This window comes from Copadichromis virginalis, linkage group LG17 (genome assembly GCF_057382275.1).
Source record: "Copadichromis virginalis isolate Kocher_CV1m ecotype Utaka linkage group LG17, C_Virginalis_male_GT1.1, whole genome shotgun sequence".
NCBI classification, from domain to species: domain Eukaryota; kingdom Metazoa; phylum Chordata; class Actinopteri; order Cichliformes; family Cichlidae; genus Copadichromis; species Copadichromis virginalis.
Window position 1 is genome coordinate 7,698,118 of NC_140634.1, and position 24,785 is coordinate 7,722,902.

At 40.1% G+C, this 24,785-nt stretch overlaps 1 protein-coding gene across 2 annotated transcripts in view; it reads right to left on the reverse strand.

Moving 5' to 3' along the window:
• Positions 1 to 24,785, reverse strand: part of LOC146688927 (ephrin type-B receptor 1-like) — a 136,665-nt gene that overhangs the window by 7,693 nt on the left and 104,187 nt on the right. For both annotated transcript variants that reach the window (XM_085436117.1, XM_085436116.1), the window contains exons 14-19: positions 18,106 to 18,353; positions 13,372 to 13,439; positions 12,580 to 12,727; positions 9,329 to 9,478; positions 911 to 1,107; positions 643 to 801 (exon numbers count right to left, since the gene is read on the reverse strand). In XM_085436117.1, coding sequence (XP_085292243.1) covers positions 643 to 801; positions 911 to 1,107; positions 9,329 to 9,478; positions 12,580 to 12,727; positions 13,372 to 13,439; positions 18,106 to 18,353 — 970 coding nt within the window. The remainder of the gene's footprint in view (positions 1 to 642; positions 802 to 910; positions 1,108 to 9,328; positions 9,479 to 12,579; positions 12,728 to 13,371; positions 13,440 to 18,105; positions 18,354 to 24,785) is intronic.

Below are 24,785 nucleotides of genomic sequence, written 5' to 3' on the forward strand. Positions count from 1 at the left end.
CTCAGTATTCTAACTCTGCCTTTATTACACCGTAACTGTGTTAAAATACACTTAATTAATCCCGTTGGTGAAATTTACCCTCTGCTTTTGACCTATTTTAGCTATTTTAGGAGTGGTAGACAGCCACAGTGTAACCAATGGGGACCAGCTCCAGGTCTGGCGCTTTGGTCAAAGGTGAGGGCGGCAACCACGGGTGGACTATTCACAGATAGAAAATTAAGGACAGGCCCAGCAGCTGTCTAAATGAATTAAAGAGACACCTCTCACACATATATGGAATCTTTGCAGGGTAATTCAGACAGGATAAAAGTGATCAACCCATCTCTTCTAATGACAAAACTGAATCATTGATTAAACCCTGCTAAACTGTGCAAATTTCTTTCATGGACACATTGCTTTTTATTTGTCTGTAATATAATGGCACTTGGAGCATTTTATACCATGAGGCATAGAAAAAATAAGGATGGCAGTAAGCAAGCCAGATACAGAGAGACAGACAAGTGTTCACACAGTCAGCCAACCAGCTGCCCCACCAGTCTTCCAACAAAAAAGATGCCGACTTGGCAGGATCAGCTAAGTGTGAGACTCAGGCAAAGAGAAGCAGACAGACAAAAATAGAGGCAATTTAATGGCTAAACCTACTCAGCTGTGATTTGCGTGACGAGCGGCAAAGAGGTGAAGCCCGAGCCCAGAAAGGAGTCTCTGTACTGGGTCATCTTCAATGCAGCCAGCCAGTCTTCTACTGAGCTCACCCTGCTTAGGTCTGGAGCTCCACGGTCTAACAAGGGATGATGGGGAGGACTGCAGAGAGTAGATACAAGAGAACGTGGAGTTTAAAACAGAGGGAAACAGAGGGATAAGATAGGGAGAGTGTGTTTGTGTATGTAAATGAGTTTGTATCTCTGCTCACCCAGGGACCATGTTGTTGGTGCCGGCTTTGAGAGATGCAGGGTTGCGTATCATTTTGTCCAACATGCTGACAATATCGGGGAACTTTGGCCGGGCGTTTCTGTCTTTCTGCCAGCAGTCCAGCATCAGTTGGTGCAGCACTACTGGACAGTCCATGGGAGCTGGAAGTCTGAAGTCCTGCTCTATGGCATTTATCACCTAGGGCACAGCAGAAGAGTCACACAGGAAAAGGAGAAGACCCAAATGACCACAAAAGGTTATAGAAGAAAACTGCAGCATGATGTATATTTAAGGCTCACTGGGGAAAGCTTATATAATCAGTATCTTTATAATAAAGCTTTGGCAAGGCTTAATGAGAAAGATGTAGCTTATTAAATCCGTGCTATTCCTGGTATTCTATTTTCCCCCTTCTAATTTGTACTTCCTTTAGACCTACTTTTGTACAGCTTTCCTTCTCCCCATCATTAACTTATGGTACTTTTGTGTTCAGGAAGTTTTCAAAACCAATCACATCACAAGGGTCACGCTCCAAAGAGTCCAGCTCTATCTCCCACCTGTTTGGGTTTTGACTAGTTCAACTGCCAAATTTTATTTTATAAACAATGTACATTCAATTCAATTTTATTCATATAGCGCCAAATCACAAGAGCAGTCACCTCAGTGTGATTTATATTGTAAGGTAAAGATCCTACACTAATACAGAGAAAACCACAACAATCAGATGACACCCCATGAGCAAGCAATTGATGAGAGTGGGAAGGGAAAAGGAAGAAATCTCCAGCAGAACCAGGCTCAGGGGGTGACAGGAGGAAGACGGGACAAAAGACATACAGTGCAAAAGAAACAGAGTGAAGAAGAAACACTCAGTGCCCCCAACACCAAACCAGGCTAACCGATCCAGTCCTGACTATAGGCTTTATCAAAAAGGAAAGTTTTAATCCTTATATTAAAAGTAGAGACGTGTCTGTCTCCTGAATCCAAACTGGGAGCTGCCTTCACAGAAGCCTGAAAGCTGAAGGCTCTGCCTCCCATTCTACTTTTAAAAAAGTAGAATGGGAGGCAGAAGCCAGCACCCTAAGAGCAAAGTTCTCTATTGGGGTGATATGGTAGCAGTCATCTCTAAATGATCTCTAGACTTTTAAACTTGAAGAAATTAATTAGATAATGATATAGCTCTATAGACCATTTGGGCATCTTAATTTGCTACTTTAGTTTTATAATTGCAATTTATAACAGTCACTGGCAATACAGACAGTAAAAAACATGCATATAGTTTCTTGGTCAACAAAAAGAAATCAACATGGAAGTAGCATAAACCTGCATTCTATCTAAAGGCCACCAGATGGCGATAGTTGTGGTTGCAAAAACTCTTCCGGTCCTCCAGAAATTTGGAAAAGGGGCTTTTTGCCTTGACCTCTGTAAAAACTTTTCCCGCAGAATTTATGGTCTCAGCCACTTTTGGGATTTGGATCATACTGAAAATATTGAATCTGTGTTTTTAATGTCGGTTATACTATATTTCAAATGGCTGATTATCTATGGCATGAAACCTGAATGTTCATTGGCTAATGACTTGTCAGTCACAAGCCAGTTTCACAGTCGGACCAGACACTCTTTGTCACCAACCAAGATGGTAATGTTGCATCTAATCATTGGTGCTTGATGAAACATAAAAGACGGAATTCAGACACCAATGAGTGATGTCATGTTAGCTACGTCCATGATGATCGCCATGGCTAATATCAGCCGATATGGTGATATTTGACTGACACATAAGCACATATCTAGTATCTAAAGCGCCCAGTTGTAGGCCAAGGGATTTAACAATATAAAAAAGAGTCAGCCAATTAGCCCAAATCAAAGCCTAAAGTCTTGATATATAGTATTGCACTGTATTTACCGTAATTGTCGGGCTATAAGCCGCTACTTTTTGCACAAGCTTTGAACCCTGCGGCTTTTAGTCAGGTGCGGCTTTTCTATGGATTATCCATGATTTTTGTCATATCGTAAGACGATTTGTTTTGTTTGTTCCGCTGTTGTACGGCACTACGTTGCCTGGCGGAAGGGCATGTGATCAGACACACAGTATCGGGGTTCAAGAGTGGTATGTTGGTCACATGTCCATCCGCCAGGCAACATAGTGCCGTACAAGTAGCGCGAAAAACAAACTTCAAAGTAGCGCTACACGTTCAGCCGGAGGCGTGGATGACGAGCGGCAATAAACTTGCGAAAAGCAAGTCATGCTCAACTCCACCGGTGGAATCTGACAGCGTGGAAAAGTGTGAAAACATCCATGATCACCAACGGATTTCGAAGGGCTGGACTGCTGCATGATGGAGAGGACACCGCCACGGCCCTTCTGAGGGTGTTCGACTCTGACACTGACAACGAGGATTTGTTTGGTTTTGAAAGTGACAACGAAGGAAAGAAGCTGAAAGTGGATGACGAAGCCACCCTGAGCCTGTTCGTTTCCAACACTGGAGAAGAGGACTTTGGTGGTTTTAGTGCGCAGGAAGAAGAGGAAGATGGTGGTGAATGACTGACTTTTCTTCTTGTTAAAGCCGTGTCACTGCACCTGAGCCTAAAAGGTAGTCCGAATCTATTTTTCTGGTGTGCTGTAGGTTATTGTTATGTACTACATTTGTTACTCATTTATGAAGCACAGTACATGTTTCGTACTTGTAATTACCGCTACTTTTACATAAAAGTTGTGCAAATATGTACCCATAACTTGTTTTTCAAAATATTAATAAAAGGGGTGTGTCTCCAAACAGCCATCTCTTTCCTGACAATTCCCTTTGTGCATATTCTCTTACATATGATAAGTCAACATTGAAACACCTGCGGCTTTTAGTCAGGTGCGGCTAATGTATGTACAAAACAGGATTTTCCCCTGATTTTAGCTTGTGCGGCTAATATTCAGGTGCACTTTGTAGTCCGGGAAATACGGTAGTCGCTTTTGATATACATTTGACAAAAGTAGGTTTTCATAAATATGAAGGTTTGTGATGTGCGACATATTAAAGGGCTAAAAAGATCATCCCCCTGAGTCGATCTCTCTCGCTGCTGTTTGTCACACTGAGTGGAACGTCTTCTGTGTTATGGCTCCTTTGTGATTTCAGTCGATAAAAACAGGCATATTTTTATAGAACAATCTTACCTCGTTCAGCTTTATTTAAAACCACATAAAAATGAAAACTCGGATTACTTAAGAGGATCCAATTTCCGTTTAAGAACTTCATCCTGACACAGCGTGCAGTCACACAGTATATCCAGATATTCATCTCTAAGCAGCAGTAACTTCTGCTGCAGTCTCAGATGTCAAGGCAGGTAGTTTTACACAGAGGAGCTTTTGATTTCATCACGCCAGTGCAGGTACTGAGAATGATAAAGCTCTTTCAAAGTTTTGATTTTTTTTCTCCCTGTGAAAACTTTTAGGCAGGAATTTTGTAAAGCAAAGAGGTTGTGCTAGATGTGTCAGGATACCTTTGAGTGCAGAATGTAATTATCCAGAACAATATGGAATTTAAAACTACCTGCCTCGCCACTCTAAAAATAATCAAAGAAAGGAAATATCACGTTTAGTAACCATTATCTGAAATTATTCGGCCCCCTGTGTCAGATTTGTGAAATTATTATTTTTTATTTCTCCCCAGCTGTAATTACAATCGTTGTAATGTTTAAAACTCCCATTGTGGTGTGCCCCGAAGGTTTAAAAAGTGCCTTCTATCATCTTTTATACATGTTCTGTCTAGCAGATTCAGACATCCAATTACTATCATCTTTCTTGTCATCTTTCACACTCTTTAGACACATACAATCAGTCTCTTTTTCTGCCTTATAAATTAAAGGTGGATTAATATATACTCAAGAGACATAAAAAGAGAATAAATGGCAGAACTGTACTGATGACACATCTGAGGTAAAACTTGATTTGGCCTAGTGAAGACTTGTCAGAGCTTTTCTGTTTATTTCTAACAAAGGAAAATGCAGAAATTGAATTAAAACTTAAGTATCAATACAACAATACTGAGGAAACTCGATGTTATTCTCGTGCTTTATGAAAACTACATTTCTTTACATTAGCTGCCGAATGTAAATGAAAATAGACAAATCCAAGTTAGACAACACTGGAGCATTTCTTCAAACGTATTGGGTCCTAGAAACTGCAGCTGCACACTGAAAAAGAGTTGCTAGGTTTGCAAGGTCATGTACTAGACCTGTTATATATCTTGTCCACAAAATTTTCTAATATCTACATGTCAACATGCACTGCTGGTGGATATTAGCTGAGTTTGCCGAAGTGATCAGACGCTTCATTATATACTCCCCCATGTCTGCTAAGCTGTCTTCTTGTCTTTGATGGGCAAGGCTGAAACAACAAAACACAGCCCGTGAAAGCATGAAAGAAGAGAATCCCTTTGCTGTTCCCTAGTCTCAGAGATAGGCAAAGGTCATGCACAAGGATCGACTTCAGATTCTGTCCGTAGCCAAAGGCAATCAACAACTGCTGCACACGAATTTCCTTAAGGGCTGGTCGAACGCTGACGGCTCTTAGAAGAATATCTGACCCTGACGTGCTGAAAGATTTTTGTGTCTGCCTTGTCCTGACTGCGAGGAGCTATCTCATGTAGGCTTGTGGTGAGGGTGCTTAGAGCATCTTTTTCTTTGGTCACAGTGACCAAAGAAACGTCCCAACATTTTGGAGTTGTCTGCGCAATTGTGTCAGAAAGGAGGAGTTCGGTTTTCCTTGAGCTTGGTCTAAAATTTGCCCTAGCCGGTCACCTTTCATGTGATTCCACATTCTTGGTCTGGCCTCAATCTTCAAACTCAATGCCAGGTAGGTATCAAAGACGCTACATGTTCCCTTGGCTATAGAGGAATATTCTTCTATCGTGGGAAGATAGAAGAATATACACACTTAAGAGCTACCTGGTTGCAGACTTTATACCAGTGAGGAACCGTCAGTGATGGTTACTACCTATGGCTGGTTGTCAGAGAATGCAAACATCACCCGAGAAAGGCAGTGCTGGGATTTCTGACAGCTGTGCTCCTTCTGCCATCACTCAGTGCTACAGGGAGCGGGTGGTTCTTCTGACATAAGAACCACGCACTCCGATATGGGTTGAACAGCCTGGAGATGAGCTGTTTAGAAGTTGTTGTTCCATTTAGTTGAGGTAACTTCTGTCAGCGTCAGGGTCGGGATTTGTTTCAGCAGTCAATCCAAGACAGCCGATTTTTACAAACTACTTTTACTACTAAACTATCTCTATACCTCTATACCTCTGCCATCTCGACCACCACATCCCCACCCAGTGTACTGGCAACAGATTATTCAGAAAAAATGGTTGTCCAAATTCAAAAACTAAGACCCTTTGTCTACAAATCACTGCCTCAACAGTTATTTCAACTCACTGTTTATTGGTTCACAATCCCTGGTGTGTACCCACCCTACCCCATCAATTGACCTCCACATCCACCGGCACACCTGCTCCTGTTTTTCTGCCCTGTAACCACAGTACTGCCAGATTTTCTGCTTTGCATTCCTGCCAGAGTGGTCCAGCTTTTTGTCATGTTATCCTGCCTACCTACATTTATGTATGACCTCTGCCTGTATCTGGACTTACTCCTGCCAGCTTTCGCCCCCTCGGACTCCTCTGCCTCTCCTTGCTTTGATCATTGACCTACTAAACTTTGTTTTCGCTCCACCTTTTGTCTGGCTGTGATTTGCACGTCTGTGACCAAACTTCTAAACTTCTACCTCTACAGTAGTGCGAGAATGAAATAATACTTTAGTGTGTGTGTGTTTTTCTTCTTTTTGTCACAGTTCCCTGTAAATGTAAAGTAACAAGTCTGTCTCAGTGTAGTTGGAAGTCTAGCTCGCGGTAAGCTGAGGTAATGCGGTGCTTCTCCTACTGTAAATGCAGCACGGGGGATTTGTCTGTTCGCTGAGTGAACTCTACTTGACCCCGGCACACTTCTCGGGCTTTGTGCTGCATAAATTCACTTTAAGCACCACTGTCAATCAAAATAGCAGCGAATGTAGTGAAACATCACAGGTCTCTTTCATGATTAATTCATGTTGAACACAGCACCTGCAGTGGCTCCGCTGACAATTTCCCCGCTCCGTGTTCTTTGAAATTGCATGTGTGTGTAAGTGTGTGTGTGTGTGTGCATGCCTTTACACATGTATGATTGCATGTGTGTGTGTGGATTAGCAGGGTGTGTGTCATATGTGTGAGTTTAGGGTGTGAGATTCATGCATAGTTAATGCCCCGGCAGACCTTCGTTAGTGGTAACACACACTTTCACCATCATTATACGCAGTCTCTGCCATTATAAATCTGTCTCTATCATTATACTGACTGTGTCATTACTGCTGCATAGGCTGCTTCTGTTGCTTGCGAGCAAGCATGGGGGAGAAGACTGGGGGAGCTGCAAGGGGAGAAAAATATGAATGTGTGAAAGAAGGGGAAAGAGGTGTTTAAGGTGATATAGAAGCTACATGGGGAAAATGGTGCTCCACAGAGAAAAATAAAGAAATGAATTAGTTTTATGATTTAAATAAAGACTTATGTCTCAGTCTTATAGTTAGGATGGGGATCTTGCCACTGATTAACTTCTCGGCAGTTCATCCTACAAAGAAAACTTTATATATAGAGTTAACAAGGTCTAAAGCCAGGTAAATGCTGCTGGAGCGGGGCTGTGATTTCCTGAAATAGAGTTAAGAAGGTGCTGATTGAAGATATTTACCTGGGGTAATAAACACACTAGAAGCTGCTTGGCAGATTTTCTGCGGCAATAAAATGTATTTTAAAGTTTTGACTCGAGCGAAACTGGAAGCTTGTAAAATCCCCAGCCTCCTTTGTGTCAAAGTCATTAGATATATCATTTGAGAAAGCTAGAATTTGGATTTAAAGCTTCAGTGATTTGAAGTGGGTTTTAGTGCTGTAACTATAATCTGCACATCATGTTTCTTCTCAGAACAGAAACTTAAAAATAAAAACGTCAGCAGTCCAGTGTTGTGGAACCTTCATTTTCATGGACTGCACTGCATCCCCTTTAGGGTTTTACAGTTAAATTGAATTCTCGTGCTGCACAATAATGTTTAATATTTAGTATTTACTGTTACATTCCCATAGATCATCGTGATGTTGTTTATTATGTTGCTCTTTTTTTTCTTCTGCTTGTTCTCTCTTTTTTCTTTCTCAACAGGTGATCCAGGTGATTGATATATGTATTTTTTGTCTGCTTTTTTTGTTGTTTTTTGTTGTTTTTGCCCTTTATCCCCGTCCCTCTTCTCCGCTGTTTTTCTTTCCCTTTCTTTTCCCCAGTCAAGTCTGTCCCGTATTTAACAAGTGAAAATACAATAAAAAATAAAAGGTGAATCAAATAGACCATTACGGCAAGGCTGGGATGGACCATTTGGTAAAGTAAATCCGTTGGGCATCTTTCTTTGCCTTTAGACAATAATTCTGATGGCAAAAGAGCCAAACGGGACAGGCAAGAAAATAAATAAATACAAATAAAAAAAATAAATAAATTGAATTCTCACCCTAAAGAAAGTACACGTGTTTCTGGCACCACTTTATAATAACCATTAAATATATAATAGGACTCCTTTACGGTTTAAAAAAGCAACAATAAAATGAGGTGAAATGATATTTCCTAATTGGCTAACTGGTCTGTTATCTGAATGGTTACTGTAAAGGTATAAATGGTTAACAAATACTGAATCCAGAGTCATTATTTTGACAGCTGTGATGACGGTAAAACAGATTTTAAAACAGATTCAAATAAGACGACGGGTTGGGTGGTAGTGAAAGGTGTTTGTGTCCTGCATCACTTATGGTTGTCATTGCAGTTTGCTTTATGCACAACTACTCACAAGCTCCACTATTATGTTATGGTGTGAATATATATTATGATAAAGTGTTACCATTTTTAACATAAAACCAGTAAATGTGAACTGACTACGGCAGGATGAATGATCTCAGAACACTTAATAAACATCAGTGTGATATGACGAGACACAAGGAGAGCGCAAGGTAAAGAAATGCCGCGGCAAATTGCTCACACTGTGAAGGTAATTGGAATAAAGCTGTCACTACCATGAAATATTCCCAGAAGAAAATCCCAGGAAAGAAAAAAAAATCCTTTGCCTTTTGGTCTGATTTTCATGGAACAAACATTTCTGTGACACTTAAATTGATGTCCTCATTTTCCATGTGTGTTTCCTAGACATGCAGACGCCCTGCTGTGACGGAGGAAACAAACAAGCACTTCCCCCGAACGCCACACACACGTGCTGGAGCAGACGTACACGATATTTTACAGCCGCAGACATCAGTGAGAACTCAAACTACGAGTCTCTTTCTCTCTCTTTTGCCCTCTCTCAGGCAAGCAGGTGGTGACTTACATCTTGGTTGCTCATGTCCCAGTAAGGTCTCTCCCCATATGACATCACCTCCCAGGTGACGATCCCGTAACTCCAGACATCTGAAGCTGATGTGAATTTCCTGTAGGCGATCGCCTCTGGTGCCGTCCACCTCACGGGGATTTTACCTCCCTGAGAGAAAAAAAAAGGGGGGGGAAGAAAAGAAGGAAATAAATAACTAAGGGCAGTAGGGAAGGAAAAAAGGATTTGTAGCTTTATACCTGATAGTTCTGCTTACGTATTCGTCACATAGTTCTTAGCTGAAGTCTCTTATCAGACACGGTGTTGAAAACTGTGCATTATGCACACGTGTGTTAAAAAAAAGAAAGAAAAATGACAAATTTGAGGGGAAATTTGAGGGCAGGCAACATGAATTTTCCTACTTTTTTTTTGTTCTCGAGTGTGGAAGTGTAGACAAAGCAGATGCTTGATAGCATCCACCTGCTTCACGTAGACAAATCCACATCTGCCTGCTGTTGTCTTTTCTAATGAAGACAAAGTAGTGCGTAAACAAAAACTTCTTCCTTCTGACTGCTGAGTGAAATCCAGGATAAAAGGATGCATTACCATATGCTGGTTTGGCTGCTGTATCAAATTTAATATATTAAAGGAAATGCTTAAGACAAACATTTCTTTTTAATAGACTCCTTTTTAAGTCAGGCAAGCGACACGAGTTTAAGGCAGTGTGTATTTAATCCATCAAGCAAAAACTTTTCTTTAACCCCACCCTGGTCCTAGATCTCTGTATTTACTTTAGTCTTTAATTCTGGTTAGTTTTGTGCTCTGGGTTTTGTTTGCATTTTGAATATTGGTTTGGATTTATTTCTTTGCGTGTTTCAGTTTAATCTAGTTTTGCTGTTGTTTCTTGTCAAATCTGTGTTATCCTAGTAAGGAGGTAACACTGTGTTTCACGACAGATAGATGCAAGCAAACACAAGTGAGCCCACTGAGTCACCTTGTTTTTGTTTAAGGAGATTCAAAAATACTCCCAGGCTGTACCCTTCCCTTGGAAAGGCTAAAACAGAATTTTTATTTGGAAAAATAATGTGAATAGTTTTTGATGTATCAAAATGAATCTGTTCCCTGATTAACAAGACCTTGGAAAGCAATGAAATAAAAACAAAACGTACATATTTTTGATTCACAGGAGCTAAAGTTTAAGTCAGTGACATCACTGATGAAGATTTAAAACTAATTTAGACTTCTTCTTGGTCCAGTTAACGATGCAACCAATGTAGTCTCCTACAACCAAAGTGCTAGTGTTTATGTCCTTGTCCCATGGCCCACTCTTGACTTGTGAGTCAGGTTGTGAGGTTGAGGCTCTGATTATTAGTTTTCTCACTAATGAACTCAAAAAGTGCAGAGAAAACGTAGCTGGATGCACAGGATGAATCAACGGTACTGAACAGGCCAATCACAATAGTCCTTACATTTACGTGTAAGTACATTACACATCTGTGGAGGGTTTTGCAGTTACAACATACCTGCATTGTAGATTTAACACAAAAGCATAAATCCGTTTTTAGACCTCAAAGGGTTAAATTATGAATTATATTTGTTTCCCAATAGGATAGCCTGAATCTTTATTCTTCCCATGGAGTACAGTACTCTGATTTTTCATTGCGAGTTCAAAATATTGCCGGATATGTCAGCAGGATATGTTGAGGCGGTGAATTTTCATTTGTCTGCACGCTATGTTTTAAATTTATGATCTCTTAAGCTTATAATTGAATTTTTATCTGCCTCAGGGTTAACATGTGTGAACAATATGAACGGCCAGGTCTATGCCTATAGGTCTATAGGATAATGGCCAATGCAGGACTGGCGGGATATAAAAAAAAAGACTCAGTGAACGTTTTTGTGTGCAAAGGCATCTAAACTGTAACATGAACATCATGAGTGGCTCAACATAGTTTTTATTAGTGAGCAAGCTACTTGGCAGCTTGTGAGTACAGTCACAACCACAGGGACGAGTGAGAAGCGGCAGAAACAAATAACACAAATTGTTACCTTCAAGCAGTGTGTGACAACATGTTTAATGTAATCAGTCAAGCACATTTTAATTTAAAGTATTAACATTCAGCTCAAAGCACAGATGAGCTGAGGTACGGCAGCGGGCCCGTGAAGTCCGGCTTAGATTGATAAAAAAATCGGTGTGACAAACCGGCGATCTGACAAGCTGAGTCTTTCTAAAATGTCCAACTCACCACCCGCAGGACAAACTTCAATCCGGCCTTTATCAGTTTAGTCTTAATTAAGATTCCAGACTGGCTGCACCACACAGATAAGTGTGTAGGAAACAACACATATCACAGTCAAATTGCTGAACATATAAAAGTATGTATATATGGAAAATACATTTCAATCATTTTATATAAAGGCCTCTATAAGGTAGATGAGTAATGACAAAGAAAGTTCTGACTGCCAAATATAATTGGTCGACAGTACTTGGACTACAAATGGACTACAAATTGAAACCCCTATGGTTTGGATAGGAAAAATCATATCCCTTTCCTACATATTCTATATACATTCACTTGCCACTTTGTTAGGTACACCTGTTCAACGGCTCATCAACACAACCTAATGCCTAATCAGCCAATTACACAGCAGCAGTGCAATGCATTTAGGCATTAGAAGACATGGTCAAGTAAACATGCATTTAGGTGACTCTGAACGTGGTAGGCTACAATTCACAAAGGCTTGCCAAAATTGGACAACGCACAAGATTAGAAAAATGGCACCGGGTCTGATGAATCCTAAATTCTGCTGCAACATTCGGATAGTACGGTCAGAATTTGGCACTAACAACATGATCTGTGCCACGAAGAATGACTGCAGTTGTGAAGGGAAAAGAGGTACTAGGTAGGTGTACCTAATAATGTGTATATTGAGTGTATCAATATACTGAAATCTATTTAAAGGGAAGAAATGTTTGGTAGTTCTTAATGACAGAACTGAACTGAAAACTTTATTTTAAAATGATTGACCTACTTGTAAAATGGTTAAAATTTGCATTTTCACCAATCCAGAGACTTTTCATTTTCTGTGTGTTAAACTGTGGCAGACCAAAGTTCTTAAGTGGTGCATCTTTTTACCTTTTAATAAATGTGAGTAACAGGCCAGAATCCTGGTAAAGAAAAGCTACCACTGCAACAAACATTTTGCCCACCTTTGGTCTGCAGAATGAAGGAATGCAGAAGGAAGCGTTAGTGTGTTTTTAGCTTACGTACCAGCGAGCTGGTGTAGGTGGGGTCGGAGGTGTCCTCCTCCAGATAACGTGATAAGCCGAAGTCAGACACCTTACACACGAGGTTACTGTTAACCAAGATATTTCGAGCTGCCAGGTCCCGGTGAACATAACTCATCTCCGCCAGGTACCTGTAACATCAACAGGAGTTATTGTATGAATTTGTGTTATCTGTAGCCAGCTACCTAGGCTACTATAAAAAGGTAATGGGATTTAGAGTTATGTGTGTGTGTGTGTGTTTGCCTGTGAGTGCATGTTATCACTGCCAGCTACCTTCGATAAAACAGGAATAGGATTTAATGTATACAGTAACATGTTTTTGTGCTATCACAGCCTGCATTTAACACAGATAGGCTCTAGTGTGCGTGAGTTTGTGTGTGTGTGTGTGTGTGTGTGTGTGTGTGTGTGTGTGTGTGAGCATTTGTCAGTCTGCCAAGCTGAAAAGTTGCAGTTTTACCAGTGGATTCAAATGCAGCGTATAGCGGAGGTTGCATGTGTTTATGTGCTCATATCAATGTATGTGTCCGTGCAGAGTCGTCAGGATGTGGAGACAGCGCATCTCAAGCTGCTGATGCACATGACCAGACAGCACGAATATCACCACATGAAATCTCAACATCTGAAAGAACTGATATCGCCAAAAGAAATCTAAATCCTCATACCCATGTCTGAAAGATTAGGAAAAGTTTCTTCTCCATCTTTATAGTAAAATGGATTTCTGTAGTGGGTATGTGCGCGCGTGTGTGTGTGTGCGTCTGGGTGTGAGTCTCAGTACCTCATTCCAGATGCGATGCCCCTCAGCATACCAACCAGCTGGATCACTGGGAACTGCCCATCATTTTGCTGTGAAACCATGAACCGACAGGATTATTCTTATTTTCCATTATCAGGTTTTTTCACTTTAGTGCTTTAGAAAGAATCTTGCAGGTAAGAAGATTTATTACCACTTCACAGAAAATGTCATAAGAGAAAAACATTTTTTACCCCCCCATCCCCTTCCCTATTTGCAGCACAGATGATGGTGTGTAAATGTGGTACGTTGTGTTACAGTTGCATAAAACGAATTTGATCAAGATGATGCAAGTAAGAAAAAACTTGAACTTAATCTTTTGCAAGATTCCATTTTCTGCTTTCACTTCTTTGCTCATACTGTGTTCGTGTTGGCAGAGGCTGGCACAGGCTTAAAATACAGCATCTGAAACCCAACTATTGCTTCTTACTTCTATTTTAATAACTTTGCATACACCGACACACTAAAATCTTCAAGCACACTTCCTGCTGCGTGTTGGCCAGAAGGTTACAGAAACAGGTTTATGACCGGAAGGCTAAGATCGAGGTGGAAGAGTGAAAATGAATCCCTTTGACCTTCCCTCCTTACAACCACTGTGGTGCCCTTAGGAAAGGCCTTTAACCCCCTAGAGCCCAGCAAGTCAGACTGTGGTTAAAATTTGCAGCTTCCAGGTGTGTAAATGTGATATACTCAAAGGACGACTATCCTTCAATAAATAACGGTAATTAAAAAAAACTCTGAAAAAGGGACCAAGAAATTGCAAACTGTGTCAACACTAATATAACAAATGCTTTTACTACTAAGCTATTTTTCACACATGAACTCTGGGCAGTGATCTGCAGTTGACCTTCCTCACATGCGGCACACAACCGTAGAGAGTTCCCTTCAAACGCTTTTTTAAACTTCAGATGCCCCGTTTGGTTTAGATAGTTGTCCTGGAAAGGGTGTGCAAGAGGCAGGAAACAAGATAACCACTCCAGATTATTACCTGCACTCTTCTCTTGAACATCACATAGACTTTGTACAAAGGATCTGCAGGGTTCAAGACTGTTTACTGTGACCATGTGGGATATTAGCTTTTTCCCCCACACGGAGCTCACAGTCGGGTGACGAACAGAAAAGTTCAGGGCAGCAGTGCATGTGTGAAAACCACCCTGAAAAGAGTTAATTGAAACGCTGTGATAAAAGTGTTACAGCAGGCATTTTGGACCAATACAAAGGAGACAGCTGGAAATTCTACAAAGCCTTTTTGCCGTCAGATGTAGCTGGATGTCAGCTAGTTTAAAATAAATTTAAGCAAACAAGGTGCACGACCACCTTTATTGTTTATCACAGCCTGAAATGCAGTTTATGCTGAAGTTCAATAAGGAAAAGCTTTTCACATTCATCTGTCTGCATTCCTGAGTGTTCAGGCTGCTAGTCTATTCTTTACATCACTTCGGCTTTTCCACGCTTTCAAACTTAATTCTGTCATCATCACTCTGAGCATTTTCTTTTTGCACGTCTTCTGCTAGCCAATCAGCCTTTGACTCAATGCTTCTCTGCCATAGTGCCTTTCAGACTCTCATTCATGTGACAAGTCTCCTCAGAAACTCAAAATCTCCATCTGCTTCCTCTCTGCCACCACCTGTATGTAAATTCCAGGAGGTCCTGTCCTATTAGCAACATTGGGCCCTGCTCTACTTTGTAGCTTCAGCTGAGGTCTAATAGCCAAATACTCAAACTCTATAAAAACCTTCTCGTAATTTCTTCAAGTCATCTCCAGGAATACTTCTCCAGGCTTCTTTTAGGACATTCAAAGCTCCTCTTTGGATGTTGGCTGCATTTTGTTCTGATCTCTGTAAAGATGATCCCACACTACTTCAATAATGTTGAGGTCCGGGCTCTGGGGAGGCCAATCCATGACTGATAGTGTTTATTGTGTGTTTTTCTATCCAGTTATGCTTTTACTGCATTGACAATGTGTTTGAGGTCATTGTCATAGTCAAAAATGAAGCTGTTGCCAATCAGATAGTGTATAAATAGTATGGGATGGTGGCTGCATTTCACTGACTGAAGTGCAGCCCCAAATTGTGTCAAAGTCAGTATTTCACAGATGGCTGTAGACACTCACTGCTGTACCTCATTCCTGACCTCCTTGGTACATACTGATGAGGATCTCAATTCATTCTCAGTTCAGGTTTACTTACATAGCACCAAATGACAACAGTTGCCACAAAGCATTTCACACTGTGAGATAATGACCCCAAAGGATTTGAACTAAAACTTTCAAATTTGGATTCATCATCATCCGTAAGACCTGTTGTCACTGATTTTCAGTCCAATTCTGGTGTAATTTAGCAGAACCTTTTCTCCCTGCTTCCCATCCTTAACAATGGCTTCTTGACAGCCACCCTTCCACTGAGACTATTTCTGATGAGGCTTCATTAAACAGCAGATGGATCAGCAGATGCATCTCTCAGGTCCTGTGTCAGGTCTTTGCAGGATTTTTTTCTTATCATTTCTTGGCATTCTTCCAACACGTTCTCATCCCAAAATGTAACATATTGTGTGTGTGTGTGTGTGTGTGTGTGTGTGTGTGTTCGGAAATGTCAGGAAACATGACAACTGCTTGGGAATGAATCTACACATGTACCTTTATTTTACTTTCTCATCATTAATTGATTTAGAAAACACTATCTGATACAATTAAGACCGTAGTTAAGGTTAGAGATAAGGCTATGGTTAGAGTTAGGATTAAGGTTGGGTTTGGGCTGGAATACACGGCTGGAGCGTGGGTTACCACCAGGAGTGTCATTCTATTGAATTCCATCCACAATCCGGTGCATATCAAAGGGACGCAGAAGAGTACCTTTTGCGTTTCTATGGGATGCCTCGGGACGTGACAAATCGTCAGGAATAAGAACGGTCTGCATTCTTCGCAGACTCAAATAAAGAAATTGGAACAAATGATGTGTTTTTGTGACAAGCTGCTAATAATAAATTGCCTATAGACATCATTTAAAGTTGGTTATTTGCCCAGCTGCATGTCATGTGTGGACAAAACAGTGCTTTATTCCTTGAGGTAGATTCCTTTTTATTCCTAATGATTGTTAATTCAGAGTTACAACAAACATTCATGTGAAAATGGGCAGGTGGAAGGACTGGATTGAAAATGAATGAAAAAGCAGCCAATGTCCAAAGAAAAAAAACTTTGGAAGACCTTCAGAAAGTCTGGAAAGCCATTGGTCAAGACTGCTTGGAAACATTTAAAGAAAGTCAGTCTCCTTGGAATAAAAAAATATGAAGAAATGAAGGGTCGCTCTAGACTTTTGCATAGTACTGAATAAGAAAAAGAAGTACAAAAAAAAGAAAGAGAGAAGAAAAGAACAAAAGCAAGTTGACCAAGACTATACAAAGGTGGCTTGGAAAGTTAAGAAAGTTCCTGTTTAGAGCTGCTGGAGGCTTTGTTGGATTTATGAAACATTTTTTGATAAAACTCAAAATATTTGCCTTTTTGCTACCTCACCTCTGGGCCAGGCTTTCTCTGTTTCTTATAAACATCACTGACATCCCCCACTGACATCTCTGCAGTCGAAGGTGTGTGTGTGTCTTTTAATTCACTTTGCGCATCAAACCTCACCTTTGATGCTCCTCTAGCCTAATCCTCTGCAGGCAAAGACCTTCTTCTAGGCACACTCACACACACGGCATTGATCTTTTGGGTCTTGTGCCTCCAAGATGGTCACGCTAGGACAGCAACACCAGGAAGATCGATCATTGTGTTTGTGAATGTGTGTGTCTGTGTATGTGTGTGTGCATGAGTCATCGGGTGATTTCTGAGTCAAAAGGGGTCACGCTGTGAGTACCAAACATCAAAGAGTTTCTCTTTCTGTTTTTAGAGGCGCCTCAAAAGGAGGGCAGGATCAAAGAGACGGACAGACTGACAGACAGTCAGGCTGGCAGGATGAGGCGGAAAGAGCACAGGAAGGAAGAGAGGAGAAAGGGAAGCGCAGGAGGCTATTTCTGTCTTTGTGTCTATTTCTTCAAAAACTTACAGTCCTCCTCTCTCCAACTGTTGCTCTGTTTGGTTATTTAGTTTGAACCGAAGGTGAAGGTGCCTATACTCAGTTACCGGTTTATTAGGTATGCCTAATAAATGAACAGATCCAGATCTGGTAGAGGTATTAAATATCCCAAAAGCATGTGATATAATACTGTACCATGTCAATGTGTGATGCTCAATCGTAATTTTTATCATTTGTATTTCAGACTGTAAATCGTGTGTTTCTTCCTGTCAGGCTGAAGGTGATGTTATCTTCATTTTTCTTAAGCATCATGTTGAGTTCTAGATGATAAATGGTTGGGAACTGAACCTGACCAACCACACCATTAGCACCTTGAGCTGCTGAGCAGTGCTGTCCAGACAAGTGATGGTTGTTCTTAGAGTCGCTAGGCAAAAACTTGCTATAAGTGTGGAAAGCCTTTTTTCCCTCTTTTCAGTTATATTTCTCCTGTTTACGTTGGAGAAAAGTGTCGTAAGCCTTAATTATTAAACTTTAGTAAGCTTGGCTATGTCGGGGTTGATGCAGTTTATATTAATGGTTAAATACATCGACCCTCTCTGGACAGTAGCTGTGCGGTCGCACTCCTTATTCCTTGGGAATTTCCCCTCATTGGAACCTTAATCAAACCTTTAAATGACCCGATCCTGAAAGTGGTCTAAAGTGTAGCAGTTACCCTGAGAAATGAGTCCAGTGCTCCATTCTCCATGAACTCTGTGATTATCATCGTAGGCCTGCTCTTGGTGACCACGCCCTCCAGTCTGATGATATTTGGTTGGTCAAACTGGCCCATGATTGAGGCCTCTGACAGGAAGTCCCTCCTCTGCCTCTCAGAGTAGCCCACCTTCAGGGTCTTGATGGCCACAGGGATTTCTTTTTTCCCCACAGGTTTCAGGCGACCTTTGTATACCTCACCGAACTCACCTGAAAATATAAAAGGAGTCAAATTAAAGCAAATTCCGTTTTTTTCCCCAACAGGACAAAAAATGTGCACTAAAGTATTCCTTAATTTTGAGCTCTTAAATAAATGATTTACCAATAAAATGGGATACTAAATTACTGCATTTGAATCCCATTAATAATGTAAAACGGGGCTCAAATAAAAAAAAAAAAAAAAACAGGCTCGAGTTCATACTGAGCACATTCTTCTTTTCAATTGGATGACTTAGAGAGCCGTGTGTGTGACGGAGTGCAAGTTAAACATACAAACACTGAAAGCTGAAAAGCTGCCATCTGCACCCTCGCTGTCATACTGATGGTCACTGAGCAGCTTCACCGGATTAGATTGAGGTCGAGGGGTTTTGCTCAAGGGCACTTTTTATTTTTTATTTTATTTTATTTTTTTATTTTTTTCAAAATGAAAGAACAACAAAAATTGGATCCCCTCAATAACCGCTCAAGGGTGAGGAAAGGTTGTGTAGCAGAGGTGGCAAACAAGATAAAAGGGACAGTGCCACCGTTGTTGCTTGGATACTCGGTTTTGCACATATTCCTCAAATATAATCTCTCAGGTAAATAAAGTCGGCCCGGGTTAAAGTGCTGGATGGAAATAGTGCGCTGCTAAGGCCGTATCAGGTTTGCCTTTTCATTAGAGTTTAAAAGAAATGTAAAAACATTTTGACCCCATCATCAGTCACGTGTCATAATTGAACTATAAACTATAACAACGTTTTTTCTTTTTGTTTTTTTTTGTTTTACACTTCCTTATTGTGACTTTTGAAACAACCAGGTTTCACAAGTCACATGATTATTCTTTCTGCTAATCCCTTCAGCATTTAAAAATTAGTTTTTGCATTGCTTTATTGAAGATATACTGTGTAGCACCTCCATAACAGAGCGGAGCGATGGCCGAAACACTACAATTTTCCTTCCTCTGTATACTCACTACAGCAGAAATAAATACAATACACTTCTTATAGAGTCCCACCCTCAGTAAATGACCTGCCGAAAGGCTGTGCTTCCAAAGTGTTTGGAACAAAGGAAAATAATTCATGTTCTTTTTTTAACATAACATCAGTTCACAACAAGTCACCAAGGTGGAGTAAGAAAATACAAGCAAATGCAACTTCTCCAAATAATAACAAAATACGGAAAGGAGATTCATTTTACCTTTAATAAAACTTTTAATAACAGAGTGTTTACTTCATGCTTTTTGTGCATGAGTATGTGCTGCACATTAGCATTATAACAATATATCTGATTTTTTTTTTTTTTTACTGTGAAATGAGATTCTTTTAGTCTGTTATGTCATTTCCTGTTTTATTTTGATGACCTCTCGTCTACTTCCCCTGTCTTGTCATTTGTAATTAGTTTCAGTTGATCTCTGCTGGCTGTTCCCTCGTTATCGTCTGTGTGTACATATTGTCTCAGTCTTGCCCTTTGTTGTGTTCTCCCTCATGCTCTATTCCTCGTATAGTTTTGTTTTGTTTTTGTTTTAGTTTCTCGATTAAAATTAAACTACCATAAAAATTAGAGACTGTTTATTTCTTTGGAAGTGAGTAAACTTTCAAATTCAGTAGGAGATCAAGCGTAACCTATAGATTTGAGGTTCAATAGTTCACGTGTCTCTCATTACGGTTTTCTTTGTGTTTTGCTGTGAAGGAAGCCGAACTGGTTATAACTTCAATGAACTCGTTCCTTGCGCAAAAAATTCCCTTTCTGTGACACAGATGTCTTTTGTCAAAATAAATGCAGCTTTATGCTGATTGGGGACATGAAAATTGAATGTCACTTCAAAATGAAAGTCCTCATCCCAGAGATAAAAATCGGTGTGTGAATAATGGATGAGTAATGGGAATTGGATGCCAGGCTGTGCCGTCCTGTCTCACTGTGATCTCTGCTCCACATCTTACTGCTCATTAAAAAGTATCTACTGTCACCACTGTAAACCAGTCGACACACAGACGGAGAGGGAGAGAAAAAATGAACGGGAAGGGGATGACAGAGAGAGGGCTGTTATGAAAAGCGCAAGGGGTGGTTATGAGCAGGCAATGATAATAAGGACGAGGCAGGGAGAAGGGATGGAAGGATGGGGTTTTTTCTCCAAGAGAGGCCATGTCAGATGACATGTCACTGCTCTTCGGAAAAAAAACGAGGTCAAAGAGATGACGGGAAAATCAAAGGAAAGATTTAGTCTGTATTATAAACATTCTTGGGTCTACATTATATCTAAGTATGCTGCTTAGTAAAGAAGTGTCAGATGAGATATGGTTGCTACTTCCTTTTATAAATTTAAGAGTTTCATGATTTGTCTTCAGTCAAATAAAGTGCTTTTTGTGAAGGACAATTCCTACAGTGTCAGTGATAGTAATACAAAAGGAGGAAAGGAGAGGGTGTTATCGCAGAGGGAGAGGATGAGGGAGTAAGGTGAGATATTTTTATTATCTCCTCGGGGTGCTTTCTTCTTTTATCTTCCCTGCTCAATCTGTTGTTCTGCTTCCTCCCCGCCCCCCAGCCCACCCCCCTTTCGGTTCTTTGTTTAGCATTTCGCTATACACAAACAAAAGTGAAACTCCAGAGGGGGCTGAATCACAGAGGGAGCTCGACATAGGAGGAAGTATCAAAGAAATACACAGATTAAAAACAAAAGGCAAACAGCTATGGATAAACTTTCACTATCACTTAGAAAGGTAGAGATCCGCCCGTTTGAGGGTTCAAGGTGCCCATCTCATATTACTCGGGCTCATATTTTCTCCTCCCTCCTTGCAGTTTTCAGCCCTCCTCTGTCACCTCTGGCTTAGGTGAGAAACCCTTTCGCTGAGGGAAATAAACCGAGAAACGGGGGAGGGATTACCAAAAGCCTCTCAGAGTACCTCAACAGACCAAAGCCCACAGCACATACTCGCAGCAGTTCTAATACACAACCTTTAACACCGTGAGCTCAATCGCTTTGAGTGTGATTGGTTTTGGTCAAAAGAAGAATAAGTAACGAGAATCAAAGTGTAAGATCTGAAGAATAACGTTTTACTCCTGTTTCTTGTTGACCATAAATTATGACCAATAAGAAACAGACTTAGGTCTATAAGAAATTTTGCATTTTTGCCTCCATATACCACTACTGTTGAATCCAAAAAATATAGAAAGATTAAAGTGCAGACATTTAGCTTTAATTCCAGGACTTCAACAAATGTGTTGCATTGATTAACACGCCCTCAGTTTCAAAGGTTAAAAAGTAATTGGGCAATTGATAAGTGTGTCAGTTGTCATGGCCAACAAACTACAAGAAGCTGACGGTGGCTACAGTTAAGGTTTAGCAGAGCATCTCAAGGGAGATGAAAAAATGTCTCTCAATTAATTTTCAATAAAATGCTTAACATCACATATTGGCTGTAAAGATGTAAATTTGTGGATGAAATGCACACAGTCAATGTTTAGATTTATAGAACCTGATCAACTCTCTGTGGTCACTTTCTAGTAAAGGATATGGGAATGCTACAAATTAAATGTACCTTTTATACTTTTTAACAAAATGTATTCACAGAATCAAATTGTATTATAGCAGGATAGCTATTCAACTTACCAAAGTGCCGAAAGAAAACTAGACTACTCAGTAAAATTCTTCTTCAGTAAAAGTCTTGGTTACTTGCTGGTTACACAGTTTTTGCCCATCACTTGTGATGGCAGCTGGCTGAAATGAACAGTTCCATTTAAAAAGGTTGGTTACATAGTAACAACATTAACAATGACAGGGGCATCACAGCTAAAATTCATGGTGGAGGTGATCCTTTCTTTTCCATCTCACACTTGACCAGAAAAGAGGCAGCGCCATGGTCCAGACAGGGAACCCAGGTCAGATAAAAAAATAACGCTTTATATGAGCTGACAGCAGCTACGCTTGCAGTTGCAGTGGGTAAAAAGCCAAAAAGAGCTGAAATGTGAGAGTAACAGCAACCATCTGCCTCTGGCAGTTATTTTTTATATATTATTAAACAGTAATAAGTTTCACGAAATTTGACCAGAAAGGTTTTATGCAATCTTAGAGATGGCACGATACCACTTTTTTATGTCCAATACCGATACCGATATCATAAATTTGGATATCTGCCGATACCGATATGAATCCGATATAGTGTTTTTTAATCAACAAAACTGTTTTTTAAATATCTTGCTGCATTTTGTATAAGTTCATACTCAAGTTTAAAACAACAACTACACTAAAGCTATTCTGTTATACCTGTATGCAAAAAAAAAAAATTTCATAGTTCAGCAATACTGATCAATCTAATAAACTCAAACCTACACCTTCCTCCCTATTCTGGTATTTTAAAGAGTACTTAGCGTAAATATTAAGCAACCTAACTAATAGGGTTCCAACTCCCAGCAACAACAAAAATAAATAAATAAAAAATAGGGAACCACCCCTCACGCTCCACCTCATGATGCTTAATCAACGTAATCAACCTTAATTTGATGCAGTGTGAAAAAAAATGCACAGAAATCAATTATTTTTCAAGAAATATTAAATAGATTCAACATCTTTCTTCAACAAAATTGCAGACTGCACAGATGGTACCTTCCCAAAGGAAAAAGTACTATAGCTTACTAGGGTATATTAGACTTAACAGTTACTATATGCAGTAATGGACTTCTATACATTTTACATCAGGTTAAAACTTTGGGTGTAAGATTCAGATAAATATTGAATAATTAAAAGCGAGACATTTTAAATGAGAATAAGAAAGAAAAGTATGTCTTTGTGCCCCCCCTTTTCCCTGTTAATGCCCTATCGGCCCCCCTGGCTAAACTTTGCTAGATCCGCCCCTGCACAGTTACCAGCGTCAGCTACGTAGAAAAAGATCCTCGAGTAGAAAGTAATATTAAATAAATTCTAACAACAGCTGATCAAGCTTAAACGTGCTTCTGTTGTTCAGCCGCTGGTTTCCTCTTTCTGGTGCAAAGTGGGCCAAAAGCAAACAAGAGACACGGACTTGCGACAGAAAAGCCGATCAGCTGATCGTTAAGCAGTTTCATGATTGAAGTAGCAGCCGGAGAGCGAGAGGCAGTCGCTCGTTAAGCTTAACGCAGGAATGCTTTACAAACATTCAGAGATGGACTTACACACTTGCTTTACTTCTCTCGGGGATAACTTTGTCGGAGATGAAATGCTGGGTTGCTAGCGAAGCTCCAAATGCTATCCAGACCACCGACAGGTCCCGCATGCCACAGCCGCTCTATCACGTGATGCATACTGCTCCGACGTGCTAACGTTCTGAGGTGAGTTACGGCATGTTGCAAGTTTTGTGAGGTGCTTTCGTGATATTTAATGGATCGGATTACATTTTTTATTTTTCTCCGATATCCGATCCAGTAATTTAGGTCAGTATCGGACCGATACCGATATGTAATATCGGATCGGTCCATCTCTATGCAATCTTGCTCTAAAACAAAAGACAAACAGGAGCAGGCATATACCCATTCACACCTTGAATAATGTGAAAAATGATTCATATCAGCTTAATATATGTTCAAATCTGAATCCACTTTGCAAAAATAACCATCTTCAAGAAAGCACCATACTGAACTATCACCTTACTTGCAATATTGAAGAATCCATATTCCTTTCCCTCCCATTAACCAAATGATAGTTTAAAGTGAACCTCCAACCTTTGTGGGTCTAATGCTGTGATATAAGATCTAAACAAATAATGCCAATATGATCAACATATAAACCTTTGAAAACACTAAATCAATGAGCATTAATATTACCTTTAAAAATCTACTTGTAGCAAACAACAGTCCTGAACATCTGGTAGAGAATGTATACTATTATTCCTGTGAGGCAGAGGTAGCTGGCTTCAGTGCTTCTGCTTTATTCGTCGGTCTGTCTAGTTGTCGGTCAGTAATACTGTTCAAACACGAGTAACCAAATTTCAGAAAACCTGGCAGAGCATGAGTGAAGAAAGATCCTATTAAATTTAGCTGCAGCTCCAGATCGCTTTCTTTAAAACTGTCACACAGACACTGGTCGTGTCTCAGAGTGTGAGTCCCTTGTCTTTCTTTCTTCTTTTTTTTTTAACTCAGATTTTATTATAATTTAAAACATTGCAATGTTCACAAGTAAGACAGTTACAGGAACCGCAGTGCAGAAATACAGATTACAATAAGAACTGCAATTAGGAAACAACACAAAACTGGGATGCAAACCCCCCCCCCAAAAAAGAAACTTTACGTAATATTAAAAAACGTGAAAATCTTAATAGCCATGAAGGAACAAAATGAAACAGACCTATGCTAAATTATTGAAACAGTAAAGCATGTATGGGTCGCCAACGCTCAGTAAACAACTCTCTCTGAATCCGCAGAGTATATGTTATTTCCTCCATCTGGTAAATTTCTCTTACTTTATCAATCCACATA